Consider the following 27,535-nt stretch of genomic DNA (forward strand, 5'->3'; position numbering starts at 1 on the left):
GACATTGACCTCGCAGTGTATGTTTCATGACCTTTTCATTTACTGTCATGGGGCCATCGTAACCAAGTGGAGCACAGGCTATTTATAAAACACATATCTTGTGTTGGTTCTTTTTTTAACTGCACATATACTTGCCAATATTGTACAGTATTTGCAACATAATTTTGTAATGATATTCATTTGCAAACTAGAAATGTGTCTTTCCAACGATCTAAATATCTATCTATCTCACTATCTGCAACACCTGCAAACCCCGCCTTTCATTATAATGAATATCGACTGTGATTGGCTATCATGGTCGTTGTTCCGGATGAGCCCGCCTTGGAGGCTATATTTTCAACAGGCAATAGGCCGATGGCGTGTCAATCAAATATCATTCTGAATAGTGATTGGCTCACCCATCTTCGAGCCTGCAAAACCACGAGCCATTCTGAATGATTTCCTTGTCATTGATTCTGCCGTTTACGCCGTTTTCCCATTGAATTGGCCGCTACATGGCGGTTTTCTTGCCTATTTTGTTAGTGATAAGAAACATACAAAAAAAACAAAAATACATTCATTTTCTCTTTAATTCGGCAGCTGTTGGAGCTGGCAGAGTGAAGAGGGATGGCACTGCGCTGGACGTTGTCCGTATGTGTGTCCTCCTCGGTGGTCTATTAAGGTTTTAATTAGCCGATAAGATGGCTATGGTTGACATTTTAGACTGTTGTCGTGGGACTGGGACTGCACCGCCCCGATATGGAAAAGCACCCCTGGTAAGCATTTGTTGCATTTTATTAGTATTTATTTATTTATTTAGCTATAGCTAGGCGACACAGATGTCGCTAGACCACCTTGATGGTTCATCGCAATTCGGTGCTTGTAAACTGCACAGGCCCACATAGCAACAAGACCTACGACTATCCAGCAGCCCTTTAATTATGCGCATTGTCCATGTATTTATGTATTATATTCTGTCGTACAGCCTCTGAAATCAGACGCTTCCATTTTATTAGAATAGACCGTTTATGCATAATAGCTGGAGACTGTTGTCGCGTGCCATGTCCATGTTGTGTTGTCCTCATTCCACGCTGTTGTTACACAACCACGCTGTTGTGGGAAGCCGGTATACAGTGTCTTTACTCCCCTACAAGAGGAGATGACATTCATCCTCACAGATGTTAGTTCCAGCTCTACTGTCAGTTGACTGCAAAGCATGCATGTAGGCCTGTTTTTCAGACAGCCTTACTAGATAGGAGGCCAGCTCTGATGTGAAAGATGAGCTGCCATTTTCATGTTGTGCTGAATAGGAGAACCCTATCATGTAAAAATGTGTTCTTAGGCTCACTTGGCTTTAGTAGTAGCTGTTTGGTAGGAAGACAGGGTGGTGTATTGTTTGTGCAGCCTGACTGATTATGCAGTTCATGCTTTATTGGCAAACATGTTGTTCAATAAGGGTGTGTTCATACATGTAGTTCGGTACTCTCGTCAGAACCAAAAATGTAAATACGAGTCACATACATTCTAGGGACCTTCCTTTCCAGTTCAACTGACTCTGTACTTTTTCAAGTGGACCACAAATGACCAGTGTGAATGCACCCTGAGAGATGGATCTTGTTCCGCCTGCCAGCAAGTGTGAACTTGCCTGACTCTGGATGAGTCAGATCAGATTTATTTAGTGAGGATAAGTGGCATAGAAAAAAAACAGATGAATGAATCAAAATCAGATTTATTAATTTAGATTTAGTTTTCTTACACAAACAAGGAATTTGAATCCTGTTAAATAAATAACGGACTCATCATACTACAATATGTAGGGGCTCACCCAAGTGTTGATCAGTCTGTTGATCAATCTTGCCTTGAAAGTCCCCAGTGATTACATTATGAGTACTTTGCTGTGTCAGCGATACAATGAGTCGACTTTCAGGCGTATCTTTTGAAATCTTCTCAACAAGCAAAAGCATGTCACACGTCTCGGCGCCAAGGTTAACAAATAGCTCATTCTCACTTTCTGGTGATCTTGTTATTTTGTTTGTTATTGTTTTGATTTCTGTGAAATCCTCTCAACAAGTAAAGGTACGTCACACTTTTCAGCACCAAGGTTAACAAATAGCTCATTCTCAATTTCTGGTGATGTTTTCTTTTGCTTGTTTTAACTTGGAGTCCTCTTGATCTGATAGTATGGACGCAGTGCCAAGTGGATACACCAAAGAGTTGAACTAAGTGTGTTTGTGAGGTCTGATTTATTTATTTATTTTATAATCGAGGAATCATTTTTGAATGCATATTATTTTGAGAAGCCAAACTCTTTACTTGTGACCCCATCAACTAACTAGAATTACATTCGGCACTGAAATCCGACCAAGTGGGGGTAAGTTACTGTTGATGTGCTACACTGCTGATGGGGGATGTCATACAACTTCATGTCAAAAAATTTGCACTATATTTTTAACTGCCAGGTTGCTGCAGTATTGAGCATTTCAAGGGATCTGCTCCTATGAAAGCGATAGTGATAACTACGCAGTGTAGCATTTTTTTGTTATTTTAGTTTATTTCTGTTTTAATTCTCATATTTAGTGTTGTTGTTATTGTATTTTACATCCTTCATGTGTTTTATGTAGAGCAAGAGTGTCAAGCTCAATCGTGCAGGGTGCCAAACTAGACATGACTTGGCCATCCCTTCAGTGGATTTTTATTTTATATCTACATCCATTAACGATGCAAACCACAATCAAAATGCAGCCACCCAACTTTCCCAAGTGTGATCCACCAGGGCTGGGTGGCAGGTTTCAGTGTTTTGGTCTTTGACCAGGCCAGTGCACTAGGTTGGATTTCATCTCCCTTGCTGCCCCCAGAGAACAATGTGATGTCCTGCCTGCTGCAGCTCTTCTCTCTACATTAGTGTTCTTCTACTCTATGGTATTGTTCTTCTATAGGCTGCAGATTTGTAACTGGATCTGACCAGCCCAGTAAGTTCCACACTGACTCAATTGTGGGGTGTGCTGATGCTTCTTGGATTCTTACCAATATGCAAACCATGCCCTAATAATTAGGCAGAAATATAAATGTGCCCATTGTCAATGCTTTGTGAGAACCTTGTTTGAACCCATTATGAATGTAAATAATAGCTTCGTTTCCATGCTTTCACATGTTTCAGTACCAATTTAATTAGTTTTTACTGGCACCACTACAGGTTCAAAGGGTCAGTGTAACACAGGAAAAAATGGCAATGCATTTAGTGTATATTATTATACAAAGCATTATAAGAAAAGGGTCAATTGTAGCTCATAGTACCGGTTTAGTGTTTAAAGCAGTTTAAGTTGAGGATTCACTCATCGGGAGTATGATTAACAAAACAAAGTAGTATGCTTTAGACATGGAATTTAAAGTTTTGAGTACACACTCTGACGACTGTTACATTCTCCAGTAGAGTATCAACATTAAAAAGAAATACAACTCTGTTCTAATAGACCATACCCCAGGTAATCAGCAGGGGTGTCATCCACATAAGCAAACAACCTCTATATCTCAAATGCAATGCCTCCTTATTTGATTTTAATTACTTGGGTAATACCACCATGTCTCCCTTTTGGACGTCTTTACCACAACACACATACAATACATTCTGCACAATAGACATGGCATCTGTAAAGCAGCTATTTACGGTGGAGTTTTGAGGGAAAGTGTTTGTGTATGCTGAAGCTGCTAAAACAAAAATTATTAAACAAGAATTATCTAATATATCTAATATATAATATAATAATATAATAATAATATATATCTAATATAACCATTCACACTCACATTTTATACCTATGGACAATTTGGAGTCTCCAAATGTAAAAAGTTATTATATACTATTATTGAATTATATATTTTTGTCGAATATTATTTATTTTATAGTTTTATGTATCTGTTCAATCTAGTACTCTCTACAGTTGAGTAAATAAACACCCTCTGCAACCATATTAAGACATATAGAAGTACTGTAGATTAGACTGTAGTTTAGTTCAAACTGCCTATCATTTATTGTAGTGTCGTCTAATTTAGAGCTGCCAATAATCCTTCATGCTTCACATGGGTCATGATGTGATATACGAATGTTTCAATTTGCTTTGTCAAGATTTTCAAGGTAATAAATAAGCGTATCGGCATTAGCACTTAAACACTCTAAACAAGACTTGTAAAGTAATTGATGGCTTTGCACAGCTATTTCCAGACAATTTCCTCTCACAGCAGCACTCAAGGAAACCTATTATCAGGAGAGTGATGCTAACTGAATTCAGCACAGGAAAAAACATTAGTCATTATAAACCTGCTCAGAAAGTTTATGTACCAAAGTGTAGGAAACATCCCAATGTTTGTTTTGCTTAACTAGCCTCAGTGCAGCAACAGAAATCAGTAGAGTAAAGACGCTAGTGGGTGTTCTTGGAGTTGATATGTGATGCATGAGCCACATGGGGTGGTTTTTACATTGAGTGTAGACAACACACTAGTTACAGTACATAATCAGATGCTGCAAAGACTAGGTCCACATGTTCCACTGCTCCTTTTGAACATCTGCATTAGAGAAGCCTGTTGATTCTGCAATGGCTTTTACAAATGGTGAAGGACTGTGTGAAAGCAGCAAAGACACGAAAAAAAAAAAATCACATCCCCTTGAATAAAGGGACACTTTGAGCAATGCCAGACACAGTGGGTGTGGAAATAAGCAGCCCATATGTCAATAGCATGAGTCAGAACAACATGGGTTTGACACATAACACATTAGGTGCCACCATGGATGACTACACCGGTGGAGCGACCTTCAGCCAAGATGCAGGGAGCGAGATGGGATGGGGTGGCCATCTTTTAAGGTCATATCTTTTATTAAATTTTTTTGGTAACTTAATTGTTATACACAGTGACACAACATTGCATCACAATTAAATTTTCTTTCATTCTAAAACATGATTCTGCTTCAAAAAGAATAAGGTCCAGGGGCAAAAACCTTAATATAGTGATTTTTTTTTTCAGTCCCCAAGTGTGTAACTTATGCTTAGGCAGAACACAAACCGTGAAACTAGTCTTCACAACCCACTTTCAAGTCTATGCTGACTATGTGCAAAACATGGCAAAATCTGGGATTCCATAGGTGGTAAGTACTGCCTCAGTCTGTATTTGGGTAAAGAGGAACTTATGCTGCCTGCAGGCTGTGTCAAGGCTACAGGTACATGATGTGATGTGCATGCCCTCTGCTGCCAACAAGCACATAACGCACTGACAAAGGAACATGCACGGTGGCTTGTGACCGCTGTTTAAATGACGCTCATTGACACGGAGCATTGCGGGACGATGTTGGGCAAAAGTGTCAAGGTGGCATTAGAGGTTGGGTAATTCTGATGATCATGATGATGGTCAGTGAAGAAGAGTCATCACCCAACTGTTCAACAATTAAAAAAAAAAAAAAAAGCTTATTTCACTGATGTGATTTTCAGAAAAAACGTCATTGTTGTCTTTGATTTTGTCTTACCTTAAAAAGGAGCAGCTGTCTTGTATTCAGGATTGTCTTACATTCGGGTCAATAGAGTTTACTGCATAATAAGGCACAGCAAGCCACCCTTATAGTACAGTATGTGGGTGAATCATTTATGGAGTCACATGTCAAGACACAATATAAACACAATTCAATTGATTTTGGGTGTGTTTGTTTAACATTAGTCACACTGCAGTCGAAAGCAGAGCCATCCTTAAAGTCTGTGCTGCCTTGCTATGTCAGAGGCCTTCACAGTGCCCTTCCTGATGATGATGTGTATGAGGCGTATCACTCTCCTGCAGCCATGCATGATTTACTCATTTGACAGTTTGGCCCCAACACTGAACAGTCCTTGTTGTTGCTGAGACATCTCTGAAGTGCCACACCCTCCTCTCTGACAAAGCAGACTGTTTTCTTCGTGCAGTCCATTTGTATATCTATAATATATGTATTTGGTGGACTACTGTTTAAAGGTACAATCTGTTCACTGTTTGGAGCACGTTGTTGTTCATGTCAGCATAACATCCTTTGAGTTATGAGCTGGAGTTCTGCCTCAGTGATCTGGATGAGTTAATGCACCTGCAGCAGGTCTAATTTATGACGCTGAAATAGCCAAACATGAATATGTCAATAATGAGATGACTAACTCCTGAAACATTCATATATCTTGGAAGCTCTCTGTGAATACGTTTATAAATACAAATGTGATTGCTCTCATTGGCTTGTTAATGGTTCTTTTGATTAGTCTGGGTGCAGCGCCTGAATGGCCCCCTTGTTTCTTCCCTTGCACTATTTTCCATGTTTGCACTGTTGTCATGCTCCTCTCCTCGCGGGCTGATCTCCTGCTCTACTTGCTTTGTTGTGTGCGTCCATGTCATATGGTTGGTTGTGTCAAATAATGGGCAAGTACACTCAACCCAAATGGATCTTAACATACTATATGTAATTGTGGTTGAACACAATTTGTTCTGCAATACTGAGCAACCTTCAATTTGTTTGGCTTTCCAAGCAGTTTGTTCAGTCGCTGTTTATTGCACACCCCTGAAGCCCTTGTTTTTAATGTTTTTTATCGACCTATTGTGTGTTGTGCTCTTTATTTGGACTTTTATAGTTGTTAAGTTGATGTTCCACCACTGATCTCACTCAAGTCAAGCAGGAATGATGGTTTTTCTCTGGAATGTGTGAAATGATCACATGGGTCCTTTTTTAAAGAAGCCTTTTCAGTCTATCCATCTGCAAAAATGGATACAATAATGGAAAAAGTATAGAGCAGTCAACTCGACATTAACATTATCCAGATGAATGTTGCACTTAAGGCACAAATGCCTTGTCAACGCCCTAAATGACTCGATCTAAGCAGTCGAGAGTGGAACGCAAACACTGACAAGTTCATTTTAAAATGTATCTAACCACTCATGGAAACTGTGATGTAAACCTCTTGACAGTTAACAGTGAAGTGAGATTACATTGGTTGGCAGCCATTTAAATCGCTCAGCGTTCTCTTAACCTACATTACTTAACTCCTTATCGCAGTTTTGTTTTAATTCATTATGAGGTCTATCCAAAGCAAATTTTTTAGAAAGTTGTTTTACCGGTGCAGTGTGATATAACTCGAGAAAAAATGGCCGCATGGACTAAAAAAGTGTGTGCTGAGTCATGATGACATCATTTGCATGACGTCATGGATGCATCATTGGAGGCCTCTCAGTTTCAGTTCGATCACTAGTGTCTGTTTTTCATTCAACACGTCATATTTCCATTGTATGAAAAAAGACCTCTGAGCAGCGTAATGTAAAGGAATTATTTATGTACTGTTTATTCAAGGTGATATATTGTATTTATTCATGGCCAGGGGTGTTTCCTGATCATTTGGTTTAGATTTTCATTTCAGAGGGCGGTCCAAATTTGTACTAATGCCTTTTTATAATCATATCCACTGAGGTTTTTAAATGTTTGTTTCTCCAAACAAATAATCATACTCAATTAAAAGAATATACAGTAGTTATTGTTCCATATTTTAACACCGCCTCCATCCTTTACTGAAGGCTCGGTCTCATTTAGTTTTTTCAAGTCTCAAAAATTATTTTACGATTAATGTTGTTCTTTCAGATGCCACATCTCTTCTTCTGCATTTGTGGTTAAAGGTGGAACAGAATGAAGATGTTTTATTGAGTTCCGCTAAATAATACAACCCTGTGTGTTTTTTATTATGGACCCACGGCACATTCTAAAGATATAATGTAGAGGAAACTAAAGAGGAAACTAAAAAAAAAAACAGCCACAGCACAAGTGGGGAAAAAACTGAAAATGTGAGTGAATTAACTTGACAACACCCTCTGCTGCACCCCCCCCCCCCCCATTACTCTAAAAAATTACTTATTTATGAAAAAAAAAATCCAAACCATGAAAGGGCATGGCCCTGATGTCATTAAATTATGATTTTTTTTTCAATAATCCATGGTTAGTAACACCTCCAGAATATATACATCATGTGTACAATTTGTTTTGTTTTTTTTTTCCCCTCATTCCTCACAGGTTTGAAGACCTCTGATCCCATCGGCTCCTTGGTCAGCCAGGTGACAGTCGGTTAACATCCAGGCTTGCTGAGGAAGGAGGAAGGAGAGAGCACACTGAAACAAGAAGAGCCACTTGCTCTCCTTCCCGATCACCATGTCTATACCCAGCATCAGCCCAGACCGAGAGGGCTCCAGTGGGGTTCCTTCACACCTAGAGTGCCCCTCTTCTCCTCCCGGTTTAGATCCAGATCCGCTGTCGACTGGGAGCCCAGTCCTCAGCCCAGACTCCTCTTCCCATGATGCAGTGCTGTCAGCGCCAGCAATGTCACCGGCAGACTCGGAGAACCTCAGTCCAGATGAACTGGAGCTGCTAGCCAAACTGGAGGAGCAGAACAGGTGACACAAATAAGAGTCTATAGTAGCAGTCCAAAGAACGATGTACTGTAAATACTACACATAACCTACAAACAACCCTTTTGTCAGTATGGGAAATTACACATTTATGCAAAGTTAACACAAGTGGAACAAGATATGTACAAAGTTCTTTTAAGGGGTAAGCTAACAGTCTTGTCAAGGTACACTGTTTTTCAAATACACTGTTTTCACTATTTTATTGTAGCCTTAATAGTCCTTTGTACACTTTTGTGTCTGCTCACTAACAAACAAATGTCAATGAAGACGTGGTCGTGGTGGAGATAGTTTGTTATACGCAATGTAGGACTTACAAACTCTCTTCTTGTACTTCTACAAGGTTACTGGAGGCTGACTCCAAGTCCATGCGCTCCATGACAGGCTCACGACGCAACAGCGGCTCTTCGCTGGTGTCTAGTTCCTCCGCCTCCTCCAATCTGTCCCACTTGGAGGAGGACACCTGGATCCTTTGGGGTCGTATCGTCAACGAGTGGGAGGAGTGGAGACGCAAAAAGGACAAACTCCTCAAGGTGGGTTGCAGTCAGCTGTCAGTACAGAAACATTTGTCTTGTAACAAAGACATGACGTGTATTGCAACTTTGACCTTCCGTTTTGTTATCAGTAGCATTTTGCTGTGTGACTTTCATTAAAAAAATATTTTCTGAGTGATTCCTCCCCCACCCACCCATAGGTGGAATTAGTCTTTCTTGGAAGTCTTATTGATTTTCCAAGTGCCTTGCCGAACAAACATGTCCCTCCTCCACAAATTGAGTGATTTGCATTGCCTTGCTAACATGATCATCATCTTGGGGAGATACAGCATGCATCATTCTAATGGAACAAATGTGATGTGCTAGATAGTACCCAGGATAATAAATGTAACTGCACACTGCTCTTTTGCCTTTCTGTGCAAAAGAGAAACCCCCAGGGAAGGCAAGGTGGATTGGATTGTGCAGCCGTACCTAATGAAATGAGTGTCGTGTATTATATTCCTTAATGAAGACACATTGTATTTATTTCGGTTGATCTGTGTCCTCCAGGAGTTAATTAGGAAGGGCATTCCCCATCACTTCCGTGCCATTGTGTGGCAGCTGCTGGGCAATGCCACGGACATGCCGGTGAAAAATCAGTATTCAGAACTACTGAAGATGTCATCCCCTTGCGAGAAGCTCATCCGCAGAGACATTGCACGCACCTACCCTGAGCATGAGTTCTTCAAAGGTCAGGACAGCTTGGGCCAGGAGGTCCTCTTCAACGTCATGAAGGTGAGGAGCGTGTTTGACATTTCTGAAAAGGGGAGACTGCTGTCCCTTACTGCAAAGGTCTTTGTTTCCACACATGCCTGCCTTCAGCAGTGGGTAAGGTCATTTATCAAAAGATGGTTATTAGTGACTGAGCATGTATGCTGTGAGAGGATAACATAATGTACACAAATTTGATTTTGCTAATCTCAGCAAAAATACAATAATTTCCTGTTTAAAAATGTGTGGACAATTTTTTTTTCCATTCATAAATGCGTCCTGATAAAACTATAACTGAAATACGTAACATGATAATTTGCAATTTGTCAGCCGAGATGCTCTTAAAATGGACAATGTATTGTAAAAGTCATTTGTGTGTGTGTTTATTATTATTTTTTTTTTAGGCGTACTCCCTTGTGGATCGAGAGGTGGGCTACTGCCAAGGCAGTGCATTCATTGTTGGTCTGCTACTTATGCAGGTAAAGTCACCATGGGAATTGGTCCCACTCAAAAGAGATAATTATGACAAAAACAATTGCAATGGAGCATCCAGTTCAGGTTCCTATAGTTCCTGTTGGGGAAAAAACTTGGAATTCAACCAGAGTTTCCACTTTCAATGTAGTAATTATTTGTTATAATACATGCTACATATTTTGAGTCAAGTAATGGGATTGACTGTGAAGTAACAATCAGCATAGTGGACATACCCGATTTTGTTGTTGTTGTTGTAATAATGAGGGAATTCTCCTCTCACCTTCTCCCCCAGATGCCTGAAGAGGAGGCGTTTTGCGTCTTTGTGCGTCTGATGCAGGAATACCGTCTCCGAGAGCTCTTCAAACCCAGCATGGCCGAACTGGGCCTCTGCATCTACCAGTTTGAATATCTGCTGCAGGTACTGGGGGAAGCAATGATTGGATTTCATCCACAAGGAGGCAGCAATGTTACATCCGTTTTTGTTGCTTTAAAAAAAATATATATATATTTCTTTTCATTTCAGGAGCAACTTCCAGAGCTTAACGTCCATTTCCGGTCCCAGAGTTTTCATACATCCATGTATGCGTCATCCTGGTTCCTCACCTTGTTCCTCACCTTCCTCCCTCTGCCTGTTGCCACACGTATATTTGATATTTTTATGTACGAGGTAGGACAATTTGAACATCTTAAACTGGTCTTTGCTAATGTTTGGTGAATAAATAAACACTTTCTACAGGGCTTGGAGATCATCTTCCGTGTGGGCATGGCCATCCTGCAATACAACCAGACAGACCTCATTCAGCTGGACATGGAGGGCATGTCGCAAGTAAGCAGCCACTGATGCAGATATTAGGTTTATGTACATAGTATTATATATTTAGCTATCACACGTCTGAATACTTCCTGTTAAGATGAAAATTATTCATACATCAACAATAATTATACATTTTTCTTCATTAAATGGGTCAAAAAGCTCTTTATCATTCATTTTGTTTGCATGACTTTGTCACAACTCTTTTCAAATTATTGCAGCCTCTAGGTGTTGCTAAAAAAAACAACCACCAGCCCACTTTAACTTATGGCAGCACATGTTAAATTCTCTACTGTATGTATTTTTATAGTAATCCCTCATTTATCGTGGTTATTGGTTCCACACCCGACTGTGATAAGTGAATTTCCACTAAATAGAATTAAGTAGAAGAGCATAGAAAACCTGTTTCTGAGATTTTAACGTTATTAGAGTCCTCATCTTTTGATGCAAAAATACTCTTTCAACAAATGCAAATTCACTTTTAAATTTAGAAATGTTCTATTTATGTGTCCTGTGACTGGCTGGCGACCAGGTAATATTTGCAGTATGTAAAGTACCATATGTGTTTTCTTTGAATCATTACAGTTTATCAGGGACTATTGCAGCAGCTCCAAATTGTTGTTTATAGAGTCTGTATGGAGTGCGTTCAATCTGAGGGAGCATCTTTGCAGCCTCACTAATCCCATCATGTTGTCCATGTCTTCAAGCATTTCCAGAAGGTGATCCCCCACCAGTTTGACAGCTGCCCAGACAAGCTGATCCTCAGGGCCTACCAGATCAAATACAACCCCAAGAGAATGAAAAAGTAAGGGGCTCTCATTATCTCGTAGCCTCTGGCATCAAACGAGCCAAATTGTTTTTAATTATTTCATTTGAATACGGGATGCAAAAATCACACATTCTTGTCTGTTTTCACCAGGCTTGAGAAAGAATATACCACCATCAAAAACAAAGAAATGGAGGAGCAAATTGAGATCAAGGTATGTGTCTGTTTAAAGGAAGGTTAATAATTGGTCATTTATTATTTGTGTGGTAGTAAATTGATGGATGGGCAATTGTTGTAGCATTTAAAGATGAAATCATATGAAAAAAACAAACATAACCAATGTCATGCTGTTGTTCTTAAGTCAGTATCGGTTACATATACAGCTCTGTAACTATCTGCGCTTTTTTTCAGAGGTTACGCACAGAAAACCGTCTGCTGAAACAGCGGATTGAGACCTTAGAGAAGGTAAGAGATGGACCTGAGGGTGACACTGTATTACATCCATATTAAATACATTGAACCACAATATAGGCACTCACCAGCCTCACCTTTACTATTCACACTTATTTTACAGAAATGGCATAGCATCATACTGACAGTATTTTACCCTTGCTATGTTGCTAAATAAGACAATGGGGTAGTTCAACACTTAGATTTTGGTATATAAACTGTATCATGTTACAGACAGTTTTTTTCTTTTTCGTCCTATTTTCTGAGTGATCTCACTGCTGCCTTTTTTTCTTCCTTATCATACATATCCTACATATGTTTCAATGGAATTGGTCCTTATCCCGTCTTCTTTTTTTCCTACATTTCTTGTCTCTTCTCTTCCTGGGATCCCGTTGCCTTTCACTTTTTTTCATCTGTGTTCTCTTGTCAACCTCTTGTTTCGTTCCTTCATTACGCTGTAGGAGAGTGCTGCTCTGGCAGATAGACTCATACAGGTAGAGTACTTCTAAACCATGCTCCTGCTGACTTCACTGTCCTCTCCTAAACTACAATCTCCCTTTTGTCTGCTCGCTCCTATTAAATTTCACCTTCGACATGCATGAATAAAATACATGTTTAATGTAAAACTGTTCACTCCACAAACCTGCTATGTTGACTGCAAGTGCATGCTTTGTCTATTCACAATGGACATTCTAATATAAGATCCTGCATGTGGCATGTAAACACATTACTATGTTATTACCCCAAAGTTGATGTACCACAAGTAATTTAGAGGCTTCTCATAAAAACTTATTCATGATTGTCCTCAAATCTGAAGACTGACAATCTATTCAGGGATGTTGGCAATCTTTCCCATCAGAAATTATGAAAATAGAAATGATCTGTTGCCTTCATTAAATCTTTATATATTGTACAGTTAATATTCCAAACTGTCATCGAAGTATAAATAGAAGTTAATTGCCTAATGTGTGAAACAAAACAATATAACCCTAACAATAGCTGCTGTGCCGCTAAGGTTTAGGAGTCCACTCCATTTGTACCGAAATTTTTCGGTCAGTGTCCAAATTTTATAAATTTATGTGTTTTTTAATTTGTTGGTTCCACTGTATTTCATTGTAAGTGGTGCCTCCTGATGCAGCCCTCTCAAAGAAAGCTAAGAAAATAAATAAATAAATTTAGCCATCCTTTAAGGCAGGGGTGTCCAAACTCCACCCACTCCTGTTGTAAATGTGTATACCACTGCCTCAAGGCCGAAACAGCCGTCATCCTACTACTAAATTACCTATTAGCATGATGACACATTTTCTTTCCCCACATTGTCATACTGTATAATGTATATGCTTAAATATCACATTTGAGAGCTGACTCCCATCCTGCTCTTGGTGTCCTATTCCAGGGTCAAGTGACCAGGGCACAGGAAGCGGAGGAGAACTACATAATCAAGCGTGAGCTGGCAGTGGTGAGGCAGCAGTGTAGCACAGCCAGCGAGAGCCTGGAGAAAGCGCAGGACACCATCAGAGAGCTACAGCAACAAAAGGTAAAGTCAAGAGACAAGGATGTTCATCTGTTGCTTGCAAACAATACGTTTAAAACATCCTTTTGTGTATTATCCTTTAGTGGGGCAATCATTGTAACAAAGTTGGCTTCCTGCATGGGTCTTTGTCGTGTGGAAAAAAAATATATTTTTAAATAACATCAACACATATGTTCAACATATTAAGCTGAGCAGGAGTTGAAAGCCCCTCAAGTCATTATCCTGCATCTGCGGTCTAATGCTGTTAAGAACATATGCAGTAATTTGTTAGATGCTGCTCCGATCGATCGGCCACAGATCATTATCAGCCGATATCAGGAAAAAGGATGGTATCGACATCGAGCCGATACTTGCTTTTGGAAAACAGCGACCCCCTCCACCAATCAGCTGCATAATCCAGCACAAGCATGTCAGCCATGTCTTTCAGTCTAAACCCCTGTACCATCCCGCACATTTCGGGAAGAGTGCCACTTCAATAGAGATTTGGAAGCATGCAGGCACAATGTAGCACAGGAGGACCTTTCGTTGTTTGCCGTGCTGCGGGAACAGGATGATGTGTAATGAGTGAGCATTTGCGCCACTCTTGAAACGGGCATGTGTACACCGATCACATTGATATTGCATTGTATCCAGTCAATGTCTCACAGTGTGCTGCAATGTTCGTTCAGTACACAGAGCAGTTTGTGAGCGGTCTGCAGACGCAACTGGAGCAGTCCAAGCTGCGTGAGGCCGAGCTGCTCGGAGCACTGAAGGAAATGCAGGACAAGGTGCTCGATCTGGAGAAGGTGAGCCTGCACCGAGTCTAGCAGTATACTCATTTAAATTCAGCAGCCACAGTTCAAAATAGACCCTTCAGGGGAGCCTTCAGTTATAATTGAAGTCGTCAAGCTTGTATGTTGTAGGTGTAAGCATGCCGAGGATTCATTGTGATGTTAATTTTTAAATGTTTAATATATGCTGTAATGAAATGTTTTTCCCCCAATCCAGAGAAGCAGCTGTTTACCTGATGAAGACAACATGGCGGCTCTGCAGGAAGAGGTGAAGCAGATGAAACTGAGGGAGCTGGAGACACTGCGCTCTTTCAGAGAGATGCAGGACTCCGTCACTGAGCTCAATCAGCGCTGGCAGGTAACACACACACACACCAGTCTCTTTCCTCTTACTATCCAGACATGTGCCGCAAAGGTGATTTTATTAACTTGTCTTTGCAGCATCACATGTCCCGCAGCGGCAGCACAGGTGGCGGTGGCAGCCACTGGAAGGAATCACCAAAGAAGAACGCAATGAATGAGCTGCAAGACAAACTGATGACCGTCCGACTGAGGGAGGCACAAGCCCAGGCTGAGCTTCGAGAAGTCAAACTGAAAGCTGTTCAGCTGGAGAGCCAGGTCAGACATACTGTACAATTTATACAGTAGCATTGTATCAGGAACATACTTACTGTATGTGCAATATTGGTCTGAGATGAAAGAAGAAATAGTTACAAATACAACCTTTTATGCCAGGTATATACTGTATTATTAGTGGAGTGTCTGACTTCAGTAGCACGTAGTTGCAGTGAAGCATGATCAACCTCGTGAATAACAGACTGGAAAAGCTAAATACTTAACCAATACATCACTTTGGCACGACTTCCTCTCTTCTAGAATCAGATCCACAACAAACAGATCGGCCGCCATGAGCAGGAGCGTTCCGCCCTCCAGGATCGACTCCAGATGCTGTCCAATCAGAATAAAGCTGTTCAGGCCCAGCTCAATGAGATGAAACGGAAGCAGGCCGAGTGGGATTGCAAGGTGTGGACGGAGAGGAAGAAAGGGAGTGTGGTGGTAGAATGAGGGAGGCGAGAGTGAGGTGGAGATGTTTGTAATCATGGCTGATGCAGAGAATAGAATGGATGAACAGCAATCAAGGAGGAATGTGGTGATGAGAAGATGTCGCCATCTCACATTTTTCTGTTTCACAGAGTAAAGAGGAGGTGATGGCGGTGCGCCTGAGGGAAGCAGACAGCATGGCTGCCATGGCTGAGCTCAGGCAAAAGATAGCAGAGCTCGAGATACAGGCAAGTCAGTGTGTGTATGTTTGTTGTGTGTGTTGGGCATTGACCATAAAGGCTGTATTACGGTCCTGCGTCAAGGTGCCAGTATACACTACACTCATGTCCCTTTGTTTAACTTAACGTACACTTCCAAAAAAAATCTCACCTCTGACCATAAAGGCTGTGATTGGTCATCTTTTTTACACTATATCATGCGTGTATACATCTCATTTAGAGGGTGTAAAGCCCACTTTATGAATGCCTTCTCCTCTGATTTCAGATCAACATTTGCAATCAACACATATGGACACTTACCAGTGGCAACAATTAATTTGTAAATTAATTAATTTCCTTGTTCTAAGCTAACAACAAATAGGTCAAAGAGAGTTGTGGTTGTTAACTGTGTTGACTCTGTGGAAAACACCTCCCCTGGTGTTTTGGCCAGAGAGTTGCACATCACACACTCAACCCCGGCGAAGAGCTATAATTGGATCAAGACGTTGGCATGATGACATAATGACAAACACAGAAGAATAATTCAGACTTATCGATGATCACGTGTGTGTGTGTGTGTGTGCACATTTCAGAAGGAAGAAGGGCTGATCCAGGGCCAGCTGAACCACTCTGACTCCAGACAGTATATCAACCGGCTCAGGGACCAGATCACTGAGCTCAAAAATGAGGTTCGACACACACACACACACAAACATAAAAACACACACACAAGTTTCACCCTTTAGTTGAGACCAAGTGGTGAGAGTAATTATAATTTTTTTCAAAATGTCATCATAATGTGCCAAAAAGTAATCTGTGCAATATGTAGGTGTCACACAGGACACAGCTTCACCACCTTATTTGTCACATCTCTGCACATATTGGTTTTCTTCCAGTGTCATGTCATTTTTTTCCTCTTCATTCGAACCCACGTGCAGGCAAACATCTGGGCTCAATGGCCTCTTTTTATTTTTAAAAGTGACAGATGGGTCATTGAAAAAAATGATATATACTAGTATAGGTATAGTGAGGTATATCAGTATCTCAATGAAGTTGTTTTTCAGGTTGCAGTGCGAGTTATAGGTGACCATTTGTTCTATTTGTATTTAATACATGCTTAACAGGTCATATGTTATGTTCCACTACGGTGTTGTGAAGTATTACCCAGAATGCAAGGACATAGTGCAGTTAAAGTTCTTTATTCACCCAAAGGAAGGCTCACTCAGAGTAGCACAACACCTAAAAAGCAAAGCTTCAAGATAAACAGGTAACCAACAGGTTACAGGTCACAAACTTAGCAAACACCATGCCGGGGAGCAACACAATCATGCACAAAAAGGAATACATCCACAAAATTGTACTTGTTCACTTTAAAGAGGGACTGTGGATGAAGTTTTAGCCAATTGTTGAGAAAAGAAGAAGAATGCTACTACAACCACAATATCCATCTCTGTATTGTATTATATATTTTTAATCAAATTAACAATTTTATAAGAGACCGTAATTGAATAGGGTGGTGATGTGATGATGTGGTCATGTTAACATTCCCCTCATTGCATTGTACTTTATGCTGCAGGCATTGTTGTCACGACACGTACATGCACACAAGCTACTCGGCAGCCTTGCTAGCCCCCCGCCCACAAAAGTCTTGTACGTGCACTTGTGCAGCCTCACAGCAAATACCACTTCCACCCACAAAGAAAATGAAAGACCCCTTTAACTTCCTTTTTAAAAACGTTTGTTATCGTTGAAGTCAAAGGGAACTTTAATAATGCTTGGAGAACAGTCGGTTGTACGACTCTTAAGATTGTGTCCTGTACCCAAAATATTAAATTATCATTATGATACCACTTGCGAACTACAACCATAGCAATAAGTATATGGTTAAATGAATACCCCACTGGTGGCGTCAATCAAACCTGAGCATTGTTATGTTTATAAAGACGCGTATATTGGTTCATGAACTGAAGGTCTGATCTTCTCTTGCTCATTCAAAGAGCGCCAGTGCGTGACAAGAACTCTTAACTGAGGGCTGATGGGGGGGGTGAGGCTCCGCTTTCTGCCCCTACCACCTTTTTCATCAAAGCAATGGTTTTATAATGCAGAGTGAAACCAGTACAGATGAATAAGCGACAAACCATGTAGAAAAATCTCAGCGTAGCGCTCCAAGCATCATCTAAAGGTTGAGTCATATGGAGATCGCTGATACGGTGAGAAAGAAATTTGTCATTTTAAGCAGGTGTTTGACTTTATTTTGTTTTCCTTTCACCTCACACACACACACACACAGTGTAGGGATTATGATGCTTAAAGACCGCCCATCACGTTTTTTGCGTCCCATAAAATGCCCTTTTCTCTTCCATGTTAATATTAGTTTATCCTTTTGTTGCCGTTCTTTAACTCTGGATGCTGCATTATTATACTCAAGTCTCCACTTTCTTGCTGCCCTCAGTCTCCTCCTGGATACATGTTCGCTAGAGAGAAGTAAATACATGCTATCTTCATTGTTTATGATTTTTTTGTAGTTTACTGCAAGTGCTGAAGCTGTCTTGTGTTGTTGTAGGAAAAACACAAACCAAAGAGCTACTTCTGTGCAGTGGAAAGGGGGCATTTAAAGTTCACCAGATATAAAAACATACTAGTTCTACAATTGTCTGTTATTTACTTAAAACTAGGTAGAACAGCTGTAGTCTATGTAGGACTCTGACTTTTAGTGGGACCTAACCAAGTCCTACCTATTCTTTTGAGTATGAACCGTTGAAGTCCTCTCGGACTAGATATGACAGCTCTAGTCTGACTAGATAAGATTAGAGCTACCATGTCTAGTCCAGTCTGATTATATAGGATCATGCTCAAATGTATCATGTATCATGCTCAAATACTAGATAGGACGGCTCTAGTCAGACTAGGTATGACTATAGCAGTCTTGTCTAGTCCGATCAGTTCATGCTAGTCTCACAATATAGGAGTAGGACTTTGCACTTGAGTTAGCCGTGTCCTAACTCGTCAGACTAGAGACGTCTTACACAGTCTTTGCCTAGTCTTCCAAAGAAAGCATATAGGAGTTTGGTGTCCAAAAAATACTGAATGGCCCCTCACACAGCCTTTTAGCCTGTTGCTTCAACCCTATGTCCTCTAATCATCTGCTCATAATGTATAAATCATCTACTAAACAGGACTAGAGATGTCCCACCTAGTTTTTTTGAGCATGAACTGATGAAGCCTGCTCAGATCAGAGATGAAACGTATTTTAAAAAACCTCAACAGTCCAGTTGCCAGTTTGATGCCCTGAGGTCCATCCCTGTCTGAACGATGGAACGTTACTTATGTTTCCAGATCAGGCAGTTGCGTGGGCAGAAGGCGGGGGCACCCAGCTCCAGGCTCACTACAGGAGGCACCAACTATCAAGATCTCTGCCTGGCCAGCCCTGCCTCAGCAGAAGGGGACTACCTAAGCTCAGACGACGACCTCCTCCACAGCCCGCTCCCGGCTAATGCCCTTTACCCAGCCATAGCGGGCCCGTGTCACTCGTCCCCCCGCCTGGATAGTGAAGGTAGCACAGACAGCGAGGCAGAGGAGCGGATAGCACCCGACCCTCAGCAGCTGTACGGCAGCATGGTGTGTGCCAAGGCGATGGAGAATTAAGGCCTGGAGAAAGAGGAGTTCACTGACACGGACAGACCTGCTCCTTTTGCACCTCAGAAATTGTTCTATATAGTACATATCTAACTCAAGACACAAAATGGGCTGAAACTGGACTTGCTGCTCAAGATGGACCACTTGTCCTAAATCTGTTGACCATGGCAAACAAAAAGTACAGCCCTTCTATAACTCTCATTCCAGATTGGGATCCACTGTCGGACATGTTATTTTCCACGTCCTCCCTGCCTTCACCACTAAAGGTCTATCAGACATCCACGGAGCCCATCCATGCTAATTGGAAGAGACCTGGGGAGCAGAAGAACACATCCAGTGGAATATCACCAAATACGTACATCTTGTTCTCATAACCATTTCAACATGTTTCACAACACACACACAAGGCGTTCAAAGTGCAAACATATTCAAAAAAAAGTTGCCAAATCTTTTTTTTTTGTATTTTAAAGTAATTTGTATGTTATGTAATTTATTTTGATATGTTTTTTTTTAATATCAGTATGAAACCTTCCTCCCAAGCCCACCTTGTGTGCCAACCCAGAGCCGCCGTAACTGCTGCCTGTTTACTGTGACGCTCGGTATAACACTAAACATGCTGCTATGGTTTATCTATACACTCATTTACTACATACTGACATGTCACTGATTACCGTCTTTGGCGTCTGTCACCTTGTGTGTATTTGCGTTGGAATGTGTGTGTTTTGTGTCAAAATTGTATCAAATATGCTCCAGTCCACCGCATCTACTGATAATATTTGAAATGCAAACAAATACCCTGAAGTGCAACAACTTTGCTAGATGATGGGGGAAAAATACATAAAAAATTCAGTATTAAGTGTTCCAGGTTTGTTGTTTACTTGGTTGCAACCAGCAATGATGCTGTTATGATTCAGTCCTAACTAGTTTGCTGTCTAGTTTGCTTGTCCCCGGGTGAATGCGTGGCTATCCAGCTGACTTTGGGCCTGGACTGGTCACCAACCAATCGCAGGGCACATCTAGACAAACGACCATTCACACTCACATTCACACCTACGGACAATTTAACTACATTTTTAGTGCAGCCAAAAGAACATGCGTAAACTAACTGGTGAAAATTTGGCTAAACATGCACCCCTATTGTGTTGCCTGTGCTATTATTTTTCTGACCAACACACCACATGGTGGCGCTGTTATTAAACTTCATAGTTTGACTTGAAATTTCTCATACAGCTCAATGCACCCTACAAGACACCTTAACTTTAGGATGATTTCAAATCATCACAAAATTATGTACGCATCTTTTAGGGGACTGACTGTTTAACATTTGAGCAATATTGGTTAAAAAACATGGCCGCCACCAAGGAGATGACAGGGCTGTTTCCACCCAAGCTTTTGGAAAGTGTCTTACTTCTGTGGTAATGAACGTTAAACCATTTATAGGGCACTTGATATTTATTTATATCTTTTCATTCATGTCATCTTTTTAACTTGTTTACCAAATATGGTTACTTGGCTAGATAGCAGTTAGCATACTGAAACATGGTTTTTATCATTTTACCCAGCACCACGTCAGTAAAGTTACCGCAATAGTTAACACATCATGAAATATTATAGTAGTAGTATTGGTGGTCATTATAGTAATACTAATTCCAAGACATTGCAGCATTAACATGATGTTAGCAGTCAAAGCTAACTAGCGGGACATGGACTCAGGTAAGCAAAAGGCAAAGCTAACAGGCTACTGCTTTAGAATAAAGGTAAATGGACGTTTTTTTTCCCCCTCTAAAATGTCAAGCTATCTTTTATGTGAGTCTTCTGAGTGTATAAATTCATGTTATGTGAGCGTTCAGCCAGCTGAAACCACACTGTGTGAGCGCACACAAACGGATTTGTGTGGTAATGATGCTAACAGTCGCAGCAGTCTCGGTGACATTCTGTATTGACATATCAAATATTACTTCAGAGGTTGTTGAGTGTGTGAAGAATGGTGAAATATCACAAGATTTCAAGTTAGACTTCTGAGTCAACACTGAAGAAAACTATTGTTTTGTATGTTCTATGACTTTTGCACTAAAGACAGAAAGTTGATGCTAATGTAATGGATTAATTTCCGCTACTGTAATTGTTTCCTCTTTCTATATTATTATCCATCCACTTGTAGTACAGAGCAAAAATAATAATAAGCAAATAAAAAACATGAAAGAAGAGTTAAAGAGGATGTTGCCAAGCGCATTGTTGCAAGTAACAGCCTTTTAGCGGTGATGGCTGGATGTCCCAACTCTGCACTACAATCATGTTGCAATGAAGTTTCACTCAAGTTCCTTCTGTTTCTTATTGCTAACTAGACTATGGAGACTGTGATTTTTGTTGTTACATGAATACTGAGAAATTGGAGCATCCTCAAACTTAAAAATGCTTATACCAGCATGCAAAATCCTCCCCAAATCTTTTATTTTGTATGGACAGTTGCTCTCAAATGTTGAACTCTCATTGTCAGTTGTATTTATTTGCAATTCTAGTCTTAATTTTACAGTACTGTAGTTAAATAAACCCAACAAAAAAAAAAACTATTAAAACTGATTTACAACCTAAATTGTAATAAATTGGGGATTTAGTGAAAGTCTACAATGAGGTTTAAATTATTTTGAGTGAAACTGTATACTGCTCAATTTCTGGTCTGGAATCTGAGGTTGTTTTGAAGTGTTTTGGTGACCTGGTACAAATGCAACCATATTGTAAGTCAGTGTGTGTTGCACAAAGACATGAGAAGACATGAGTGAGTCTGACTTGCCTTGACATTTGACAATTTTCCCACTTATAAATGCTATTTCATATCTGCCCTCAAGTGACGGTGCTCTGACCTAAACACTAATTACAACTACAGTACTGTGACAAAGCATTTTGTACATTATTTTGGGAGATACTTGCTTTTTTATCATTTCAAGCACTGCCATCAACCCATACAGTGCCATAAACCTAACTATATGTACCTCCTTTGTCCCTCCCCCTTTTGTAGCAAGAATTGTGCTGATCAAGTCCATTTAGCACAGACTGATGTGATGGCACCCATACTTAACCATGTGGTGTAAAAAAAAAAAACTTGCATTTCACCTGATGTACTTGTCAAATACATTTACTACAACTAAAAAGTTATATCAACTCTATTATGATGGATGATTATTTTAAAAAATGGCATTTCAGTGTTGTGTGTCCTATGAATGATATAAAATAAAACTTTGACATTGCACCTTTTGCAAGGTCTGGTTGTGGCTTGTTAGGGTTAAAGTAACTATGTGCAATTGTGAGCTGAAAATAGAAACTTAATCATTGTGTTGATGGTACATTGTGTGGTAAAAAGGAGAGGTGACTGTAAGCTGTCTGTAATAGTGGGTGGACCAGCCAGGACACAATGTTGTGTTAGCCCCAGCATCCGCGCTCATGGTACTGTTAATGTTACTTTGCAGTCTTTGCCGCATGTTAATATTATTGAAGCTTTTTGTTCCTGTTGTTGGAATTCCTAACTCTCCTATTAGCAACTCTTGCAAGATTTTAGCAACCTTCATGAGACTGGTAAATCGTAATTATATTGGAAAAATTGGAAAAAATAAATGTATTATAGGCCGGCACGGCGGTCTAGTGGTTAGCGCGCAGACCTCACAGCTAGGAGACCAGGGTTCAATTCCACCCTCGGCCCTCACCCATCTCTGTGGTTTCCTCCCACATTCCAAAAACATGCTAGGTTAATTGGCGACTCCAAATTGTCCATAGGTATGAATGTGAGTGTGAATGGTTGTTTGTCTATATGTGCCTTGTGATTGGCTGGCGACCAGTCCAGGGTGTACCCTGCCTCTCGCCTGATGACAGCTGGGATAGGCTCCAGCACAGGAAAAAGCGGTAGAAAATGAATGAATGATATGTATTATAGGACTACCTCAAGTCTCAAAAGAAAAGTGACTTCCAAAAAAAGATCTACTCTGATCGGGAAAAAAAAGCGATTGATCGTTAGAGCTGTCTGTTTTAACACATTGACCAGCTCCTCTCTCCTTGACTACCATCGCTCGCCCACGACAGGAAGCCAACAAGCCAAATAGAGTTGTGGTTTGCTCACAGAGCAGATGCCACAAGCCCAACCCCAAAGTGCAGCCCACGGGTATTTTTCATTGCATCACTGCAGAAAGTAAATTAAAATGAAATTACAATTACTGAAATATTGACTGAAACAACCAGTAAAAACAAATATTAGTCTTTGAAGACAAATCACTTTTTACTGTTTTACATACAGTATGTACAGTAACTATTGTGTGATTTTTATCTACAATATGTACACAGTGGTTTCTCAGTGTGGAACTGACCAGATTTCTGCTCTGATGGGAATCTGCACAGTTTGGGTTTGTGTGAGGAAGCTGTGTGGTTGTCGGCTGACAGATAATAAAAACACTTCCTTTTTTGAGAACCTTCAGAAAGCTCAACAATCTTCTTCACGGACGACCTCATTCATCTTCATGCAGAGTTATGAGTGTGCTTTGTGTGTGACCTACTGTATATCGGTGAGTTTTACTGTATTCTTATTTTCAGCACAGCATTCAATTTATATTACAGGATATTTTAGGATACTAATGATGACTATATATTTTTAAATCATATTAGAAGCTTTATTACCTTTTGGAATTAGTTTATAATATTGACTCCCTGTTATTTTTGTGGTCATTGATTGTAGTGGAAAAAGTGAAATGTAGCTATTTGATCATATTTGGGTTTTTTTTTATATTTGTAGTTTTTTATTTACTATTAAGAAATAATTATTCAGAAAATTATGAATGATGAATCAGATGATGATGTGCGTTACCAGCAAAACTTACTTTTTTTCTGTTCTTTTGGCAGATTAGTTTTGTACAAGTTAAGAAATTAAGTGGAAAGAAATATTAATATTTATATTTTAAATATTTTGGTCCCTCCAAGTTAAATGAGGGGTGTGCATTTAACCCTAAAATCACAGCATAGCTGTATGAATGCACAGAAATTAAGCAGTTAAGCCACTGTTGTTACACTGTAATTCGCAGTCTTCTCATACTGTATAATGTAATATTTACCCTTAATTTACCCTAATACACAAACATGGGCTACATATTAGTACAACAGGCTGTCAAAATGATTTTCCAGCCTTCCTCTGGTCAAGAACTGTCTGATCGAATTAAGTTAGTCTTCTCAAAGGTGGTCAGAAATGAATCTAGCAAATGAAAACCATACATGTAAGATTAAGATCTGTCTCTCGACATTAATGTTATGCGGGTTTTCTTTCCCTCCAGCATGATGCCTCGTTCTTTCTTAGTAAAACGAGGAGGGTTACAGACCCTTCAGTCAGAACAGAGTACTGGAATGATTGCTGTTGAAAAAGAGAAGGGGCCCTGGTGTGTACCCCTGGAGGATGCCACCTCAGACACACAGGATATTGGCACAGTCATCGTCGAATCGCTGCACAAGTTTCCTGGTAACAAACCATATAAAGGTCAACACTATTGTAAAATTTCAGTTTGAATAACTAGCATGTATTGGTAGTCTAAATAAGATCTGATGGTAAAACTGTCCTCCTCTTAGAGTGTACTTCTACTGATCCCTGCAGTTGTGACCACCCAGGTGTACCTAATGCCACTGTGTGGTCCAGACCGGATGTGAGTCCAGAAAGGAAAATCTCATCAGAACTGGAAGTCTTACACCAGTACTTCCAGGTCGATTCCAAGAAAATTTCTCCCAATCAAGAGTGTCCACTCTGTGGCAAAGTAGGTTATCAATCCTTTTAAATACTACCACATATGTATTTGAGATACTCGCCCAATATTTTAGCTATGGTTTTTAGCTGTGGTAAAAGAAGCCTGTATTTTTTGTATTATTATTTTTGCAGATATTTACACATGTGTCCAGTTTCAAGAGACACATATTCAAGTGCCATGGAATCGGGGCCCCGGCACAGAACCGGTCCTACACAACAGATAGTGATTCACGCAGGGGCAAGGTAAGAGTTGATGGGTTTCTATGGTACGACCTTTCAACAGTGATTGTGAAATAGGTTGTTAATGGTTTATAAAGATGTAATAAACAGTTATAAATAAAAAGCTTTTGACACATGTGAAATGGGTACAATTATACTTAAGTATATCATTGTAACAACTGAGAAAATACTGAAGAAGCAAACTAATACTTGGGTAATTTTTCAAAACTTTTGGCTATGACTGTAGACACAAGCGCAAGGTAAGAAGTTAAGTTGGAGTTAGGCATGATTACTCTTAAACTACACATTCATGCAACGCATTAGTGCAAAGTGCAAGGACTGAATGGCACGTTCCTCCTCTTAATCAAAATGTCAGTCCATTTGGAACAAGTATGCTTTTATATATTCTGTTCAGGGTGATAAAAAGGAGTGGAGCCTATCCCAGCTGACTTGGGACTACACCCTGAACTGTTCACCACTCATTCACATTGCCTTTGTGAATTAGGTGTTTATTCCAGACAGCGATGTGAGTCACTACAATAATGTTGGCACTTTAAGGTCATCAACCTTGAAACAGGAAGTCACCTAATGAACAGTCAGCCTGGGAAGCAGTCGGTATGAAGTTATTTTTTTTAAGCACACACCAGTCAGTAAGGGAGTGTCCTGTTTTGTTGGTATGTAGACACCGCAGCCCTACTAATTATTTTTTGTTGTATTTCTTGTTCAACACTTAATAGCAGGCAGATCCATCCATTTTCTATGGATGGCGGAGTTATGTTGGCTTTGGTGGAAAGGCGGGGTACACCCTGGAATGGTGGTCAGCCAATCACAGGGCACATATAGACAAACAACCATTCACACTCACATTCATACCTATGGACAATTTGCACACATGGATTCAAACCAAGGTCTTTCAGATCTTCTGACTGTGTGGCAAGATGTCATGACCATCTTAACTTTTTATTCTTTTAGGAAAGGGCGTTTGGCTGCACAGTGTGTGGGAAAACATTCAAGCGCTCATCCACCCTGTCCACTCATCTGCTCATCCATTCTGACACTCGGCCCTATGCATGCCAGTACTGCAGCAAACGCTTTCACCAGAAGTCTGACATGAAGAAGCACACCTTCATACACACAGGTGGGTCTCTGTTTTTTGCTAATTGTGCATCTACTAAGATTTATAATGAACTCCATATTTAATCAGTGTTTGTAAATACACCATAAACGCTGCAAACAGAAGGGAGGCCATAACCCTTCATTCCTATGTGTCCTCACGTCTTCTGTGTTGTGTTTACGTGTGTAAGGTGAAAAGCCGCATGTGTGTCATGTATGCGGGAAAGGCTTCAGCCAAAGCTCCAACCTCATCACCCACAGCCGCAAGCACAAGGGCAACTGGCCGCACCGCTGTACTCGCTGTCTCAACAGCTTCCAGGACCGAGTGGACCTGTGGCAACACCAGTGTGCCCACCGCTAACGCACGCAGGCAGGCACCATATTCCGAGACTACGGAGACATACGGCAGCTGACGATATTTCCTTTCAGACATCTTGGATAGTAGAGTTACTGTCTTTTGAAGCAGTTGAGCCATAATACATACATAATACATAATACAGCAAATATTCACCAGGAGAGCTCAGAGAATAAGTGATAGAAAATTAATGAATTCATATTTTAACATTACTTTAACTACAATGCCAAAATACAGTATATTTAGTCACAAATCAAATTTTGAAATATCTTCTAACTTTGCATGCCTACTTCAAACGTCATTCATTCATTCATTCATTCATTTTCTCCCGCTTTTCCTCACAAGGGTCGCGGGGGTGCTGGAGCCTATCCCAGCTGTCTTCGGGCGAGAGGCGGGGTACACCCTGGACTGGTCGCCAGCCAATCACAGGGCACATATAGACAAACAACCATTCACACTCACATTCATACCTATGGACAATTTGGAGTCACCAATTAGCCTAGCATGTTTTTGGAATGTGGGAGGAAACCGGAGTACCCGGAGAAAACCCACGCATGCACGGGGAGAACATGCAAACTCCACACAGAGATGGCCGAGGGTGGAATTGAACCCTGGTCTCCTAGCTGTGAAGTCTGCGCGCTAACCACTAGACTGCCGTGCCGCCTACTTCAAACTTATTTCCACAAATTGAAACAAAAACTAAAAATGGTAAAGGTTAA

The 27,535-nt window shown here is 40.5% G+C and overlaps 2 protein-coding genes across 3 annotated transcripts; both read left to right on the forward strand.

Annotated features, from left to right (window-relative positions):
- Positions 1-406: 406 nt before the first annotated feature.
- Positions 407-21,943, forward strand: evi5l (ecotropic viral integration site 5 like). 2 transcript variants are annotated; one of them, XM_058048232.2, is made up of 20 exons: positions 407-755; positions 8,030-8,406; positions 8,762-8,951; positions 9,462-9,686; positions 10,067-10,141; positions 10,429-10,554; positions 10,660-10,803; positions 10,873-10,962; positions 11,655-11,752; positions 11,867-11,927; positions 12,125-12,178; positions 12,625-12,657; positions 13,560-13,700; positions 14,366-14,482; positions 14,685-14,825; positions 14,909-15,085; positions 15,344-15,490; positions 15,661-15,756; positions 16,320-16,415; positions 19,063-21,943. In XM_058048232.2, the coding sequence occupies exons 2-20, from the start codon at positions 8,165-8,167 to the stop codon at positions 19,369-19,371; spliced, it is 2,562 nt and encodes an 853-aa protein (XP_057904215.2). In that variant the 5' UTR covers positions 407-755; positions 8,030-8,164; the 3' UTR covers positions 19,372-21,943. The 2 variants fall into 2 exon arrangements, with proteins under 2 accessions (XP_057904215.2, XP_057904374.2); XM_058048391.2 differs by lacking the exon at positions 12,625-12,657.
- Positions 21,944-24,738: 2,795 nt separating this feature from the next.
- LOC131103801 (zinc finger and BTB domain-containing protein 26-like) lies at positions 24,739-26,945 on the forward strand. Its single transcript, XM_078793135.1, has 5 exons — positions 24,739-24,850; positions 24,922-25,139; positions 25,262-25,372; positions 26,321-26,486; positions 26,653-26,945. The coding sequence occupies exons 1-5, from the start codon at positions 24,739-24,741 to the stop codon at positions 26,820-26,822; spliced, it is 777 nt and encodes a 258-aa protein (XP_078649261.1). The 3' UTR covers positions 26,823-26,945.
- Positions 26,946-27,535: the final 590 nt, after the last annotated feature.

The sequence above is a fragment of the Doryrhamphus excisus genome, linkage group LG9 (assembly GCF_037039965.1).
Source record: "Doryrhamphus excisus strain RoL-2023G ecotype Guam linkage group LG9, RoL_Dexc_Guam_v1.1, whole genome shotgun sequence".
Taxonomy (NCBI): domain Eukaryota; kingdom Metazoa; phylum Chordata; class Actinopteri; order Syngnathiformes; family Syngnathidae; genus Doryrhamphus; species Doryrhamphus excisus.

Coding starts and splice junctions, on each gene's coding strand:
- evi5l (XM_058048232.2), top strand. CDS start 8,165: ATGTCTATACCCAGCATCAGCCCAGACCGAGAGGGCTCCAGTGGGGTT. Junction 8,407..8,761: donor AAACTGGAGGAGCAGAACAG/GTGACACAAATA, acceptor TACTTCTACAAG/GTTACTGGAGGCTGACTCCA. Junction 14,483..14,684: donor AGGTGCTCGATCTGGAGAAG/GTGAGCCTGCAC, acceptor CCCCCAATCCAG/AGAAGCAGCTGTTTACCTGA.
- LOC131103801 (XM_078793135.1), top strand. CDS start 24,739: ATGATTGCTGTTGAAAAAGAGAAGGGGCCCTGGTGTGTACCCCTGGAG. Junction 25,140..25,261: donor AGTGTCCACTCTGTGGCAAA/GTAGGTTATCAA, acceptor TTATTTTTGCAG/ATATTTACACATGTGTCCAG. Junction 25,373..26,320: donor GTGATTCACGCAGGGGCAAG/GTAAGAGTTGAT, acceptor TTATTCTTTTAG/GAAAGGGCGTTTGGCTGCAC.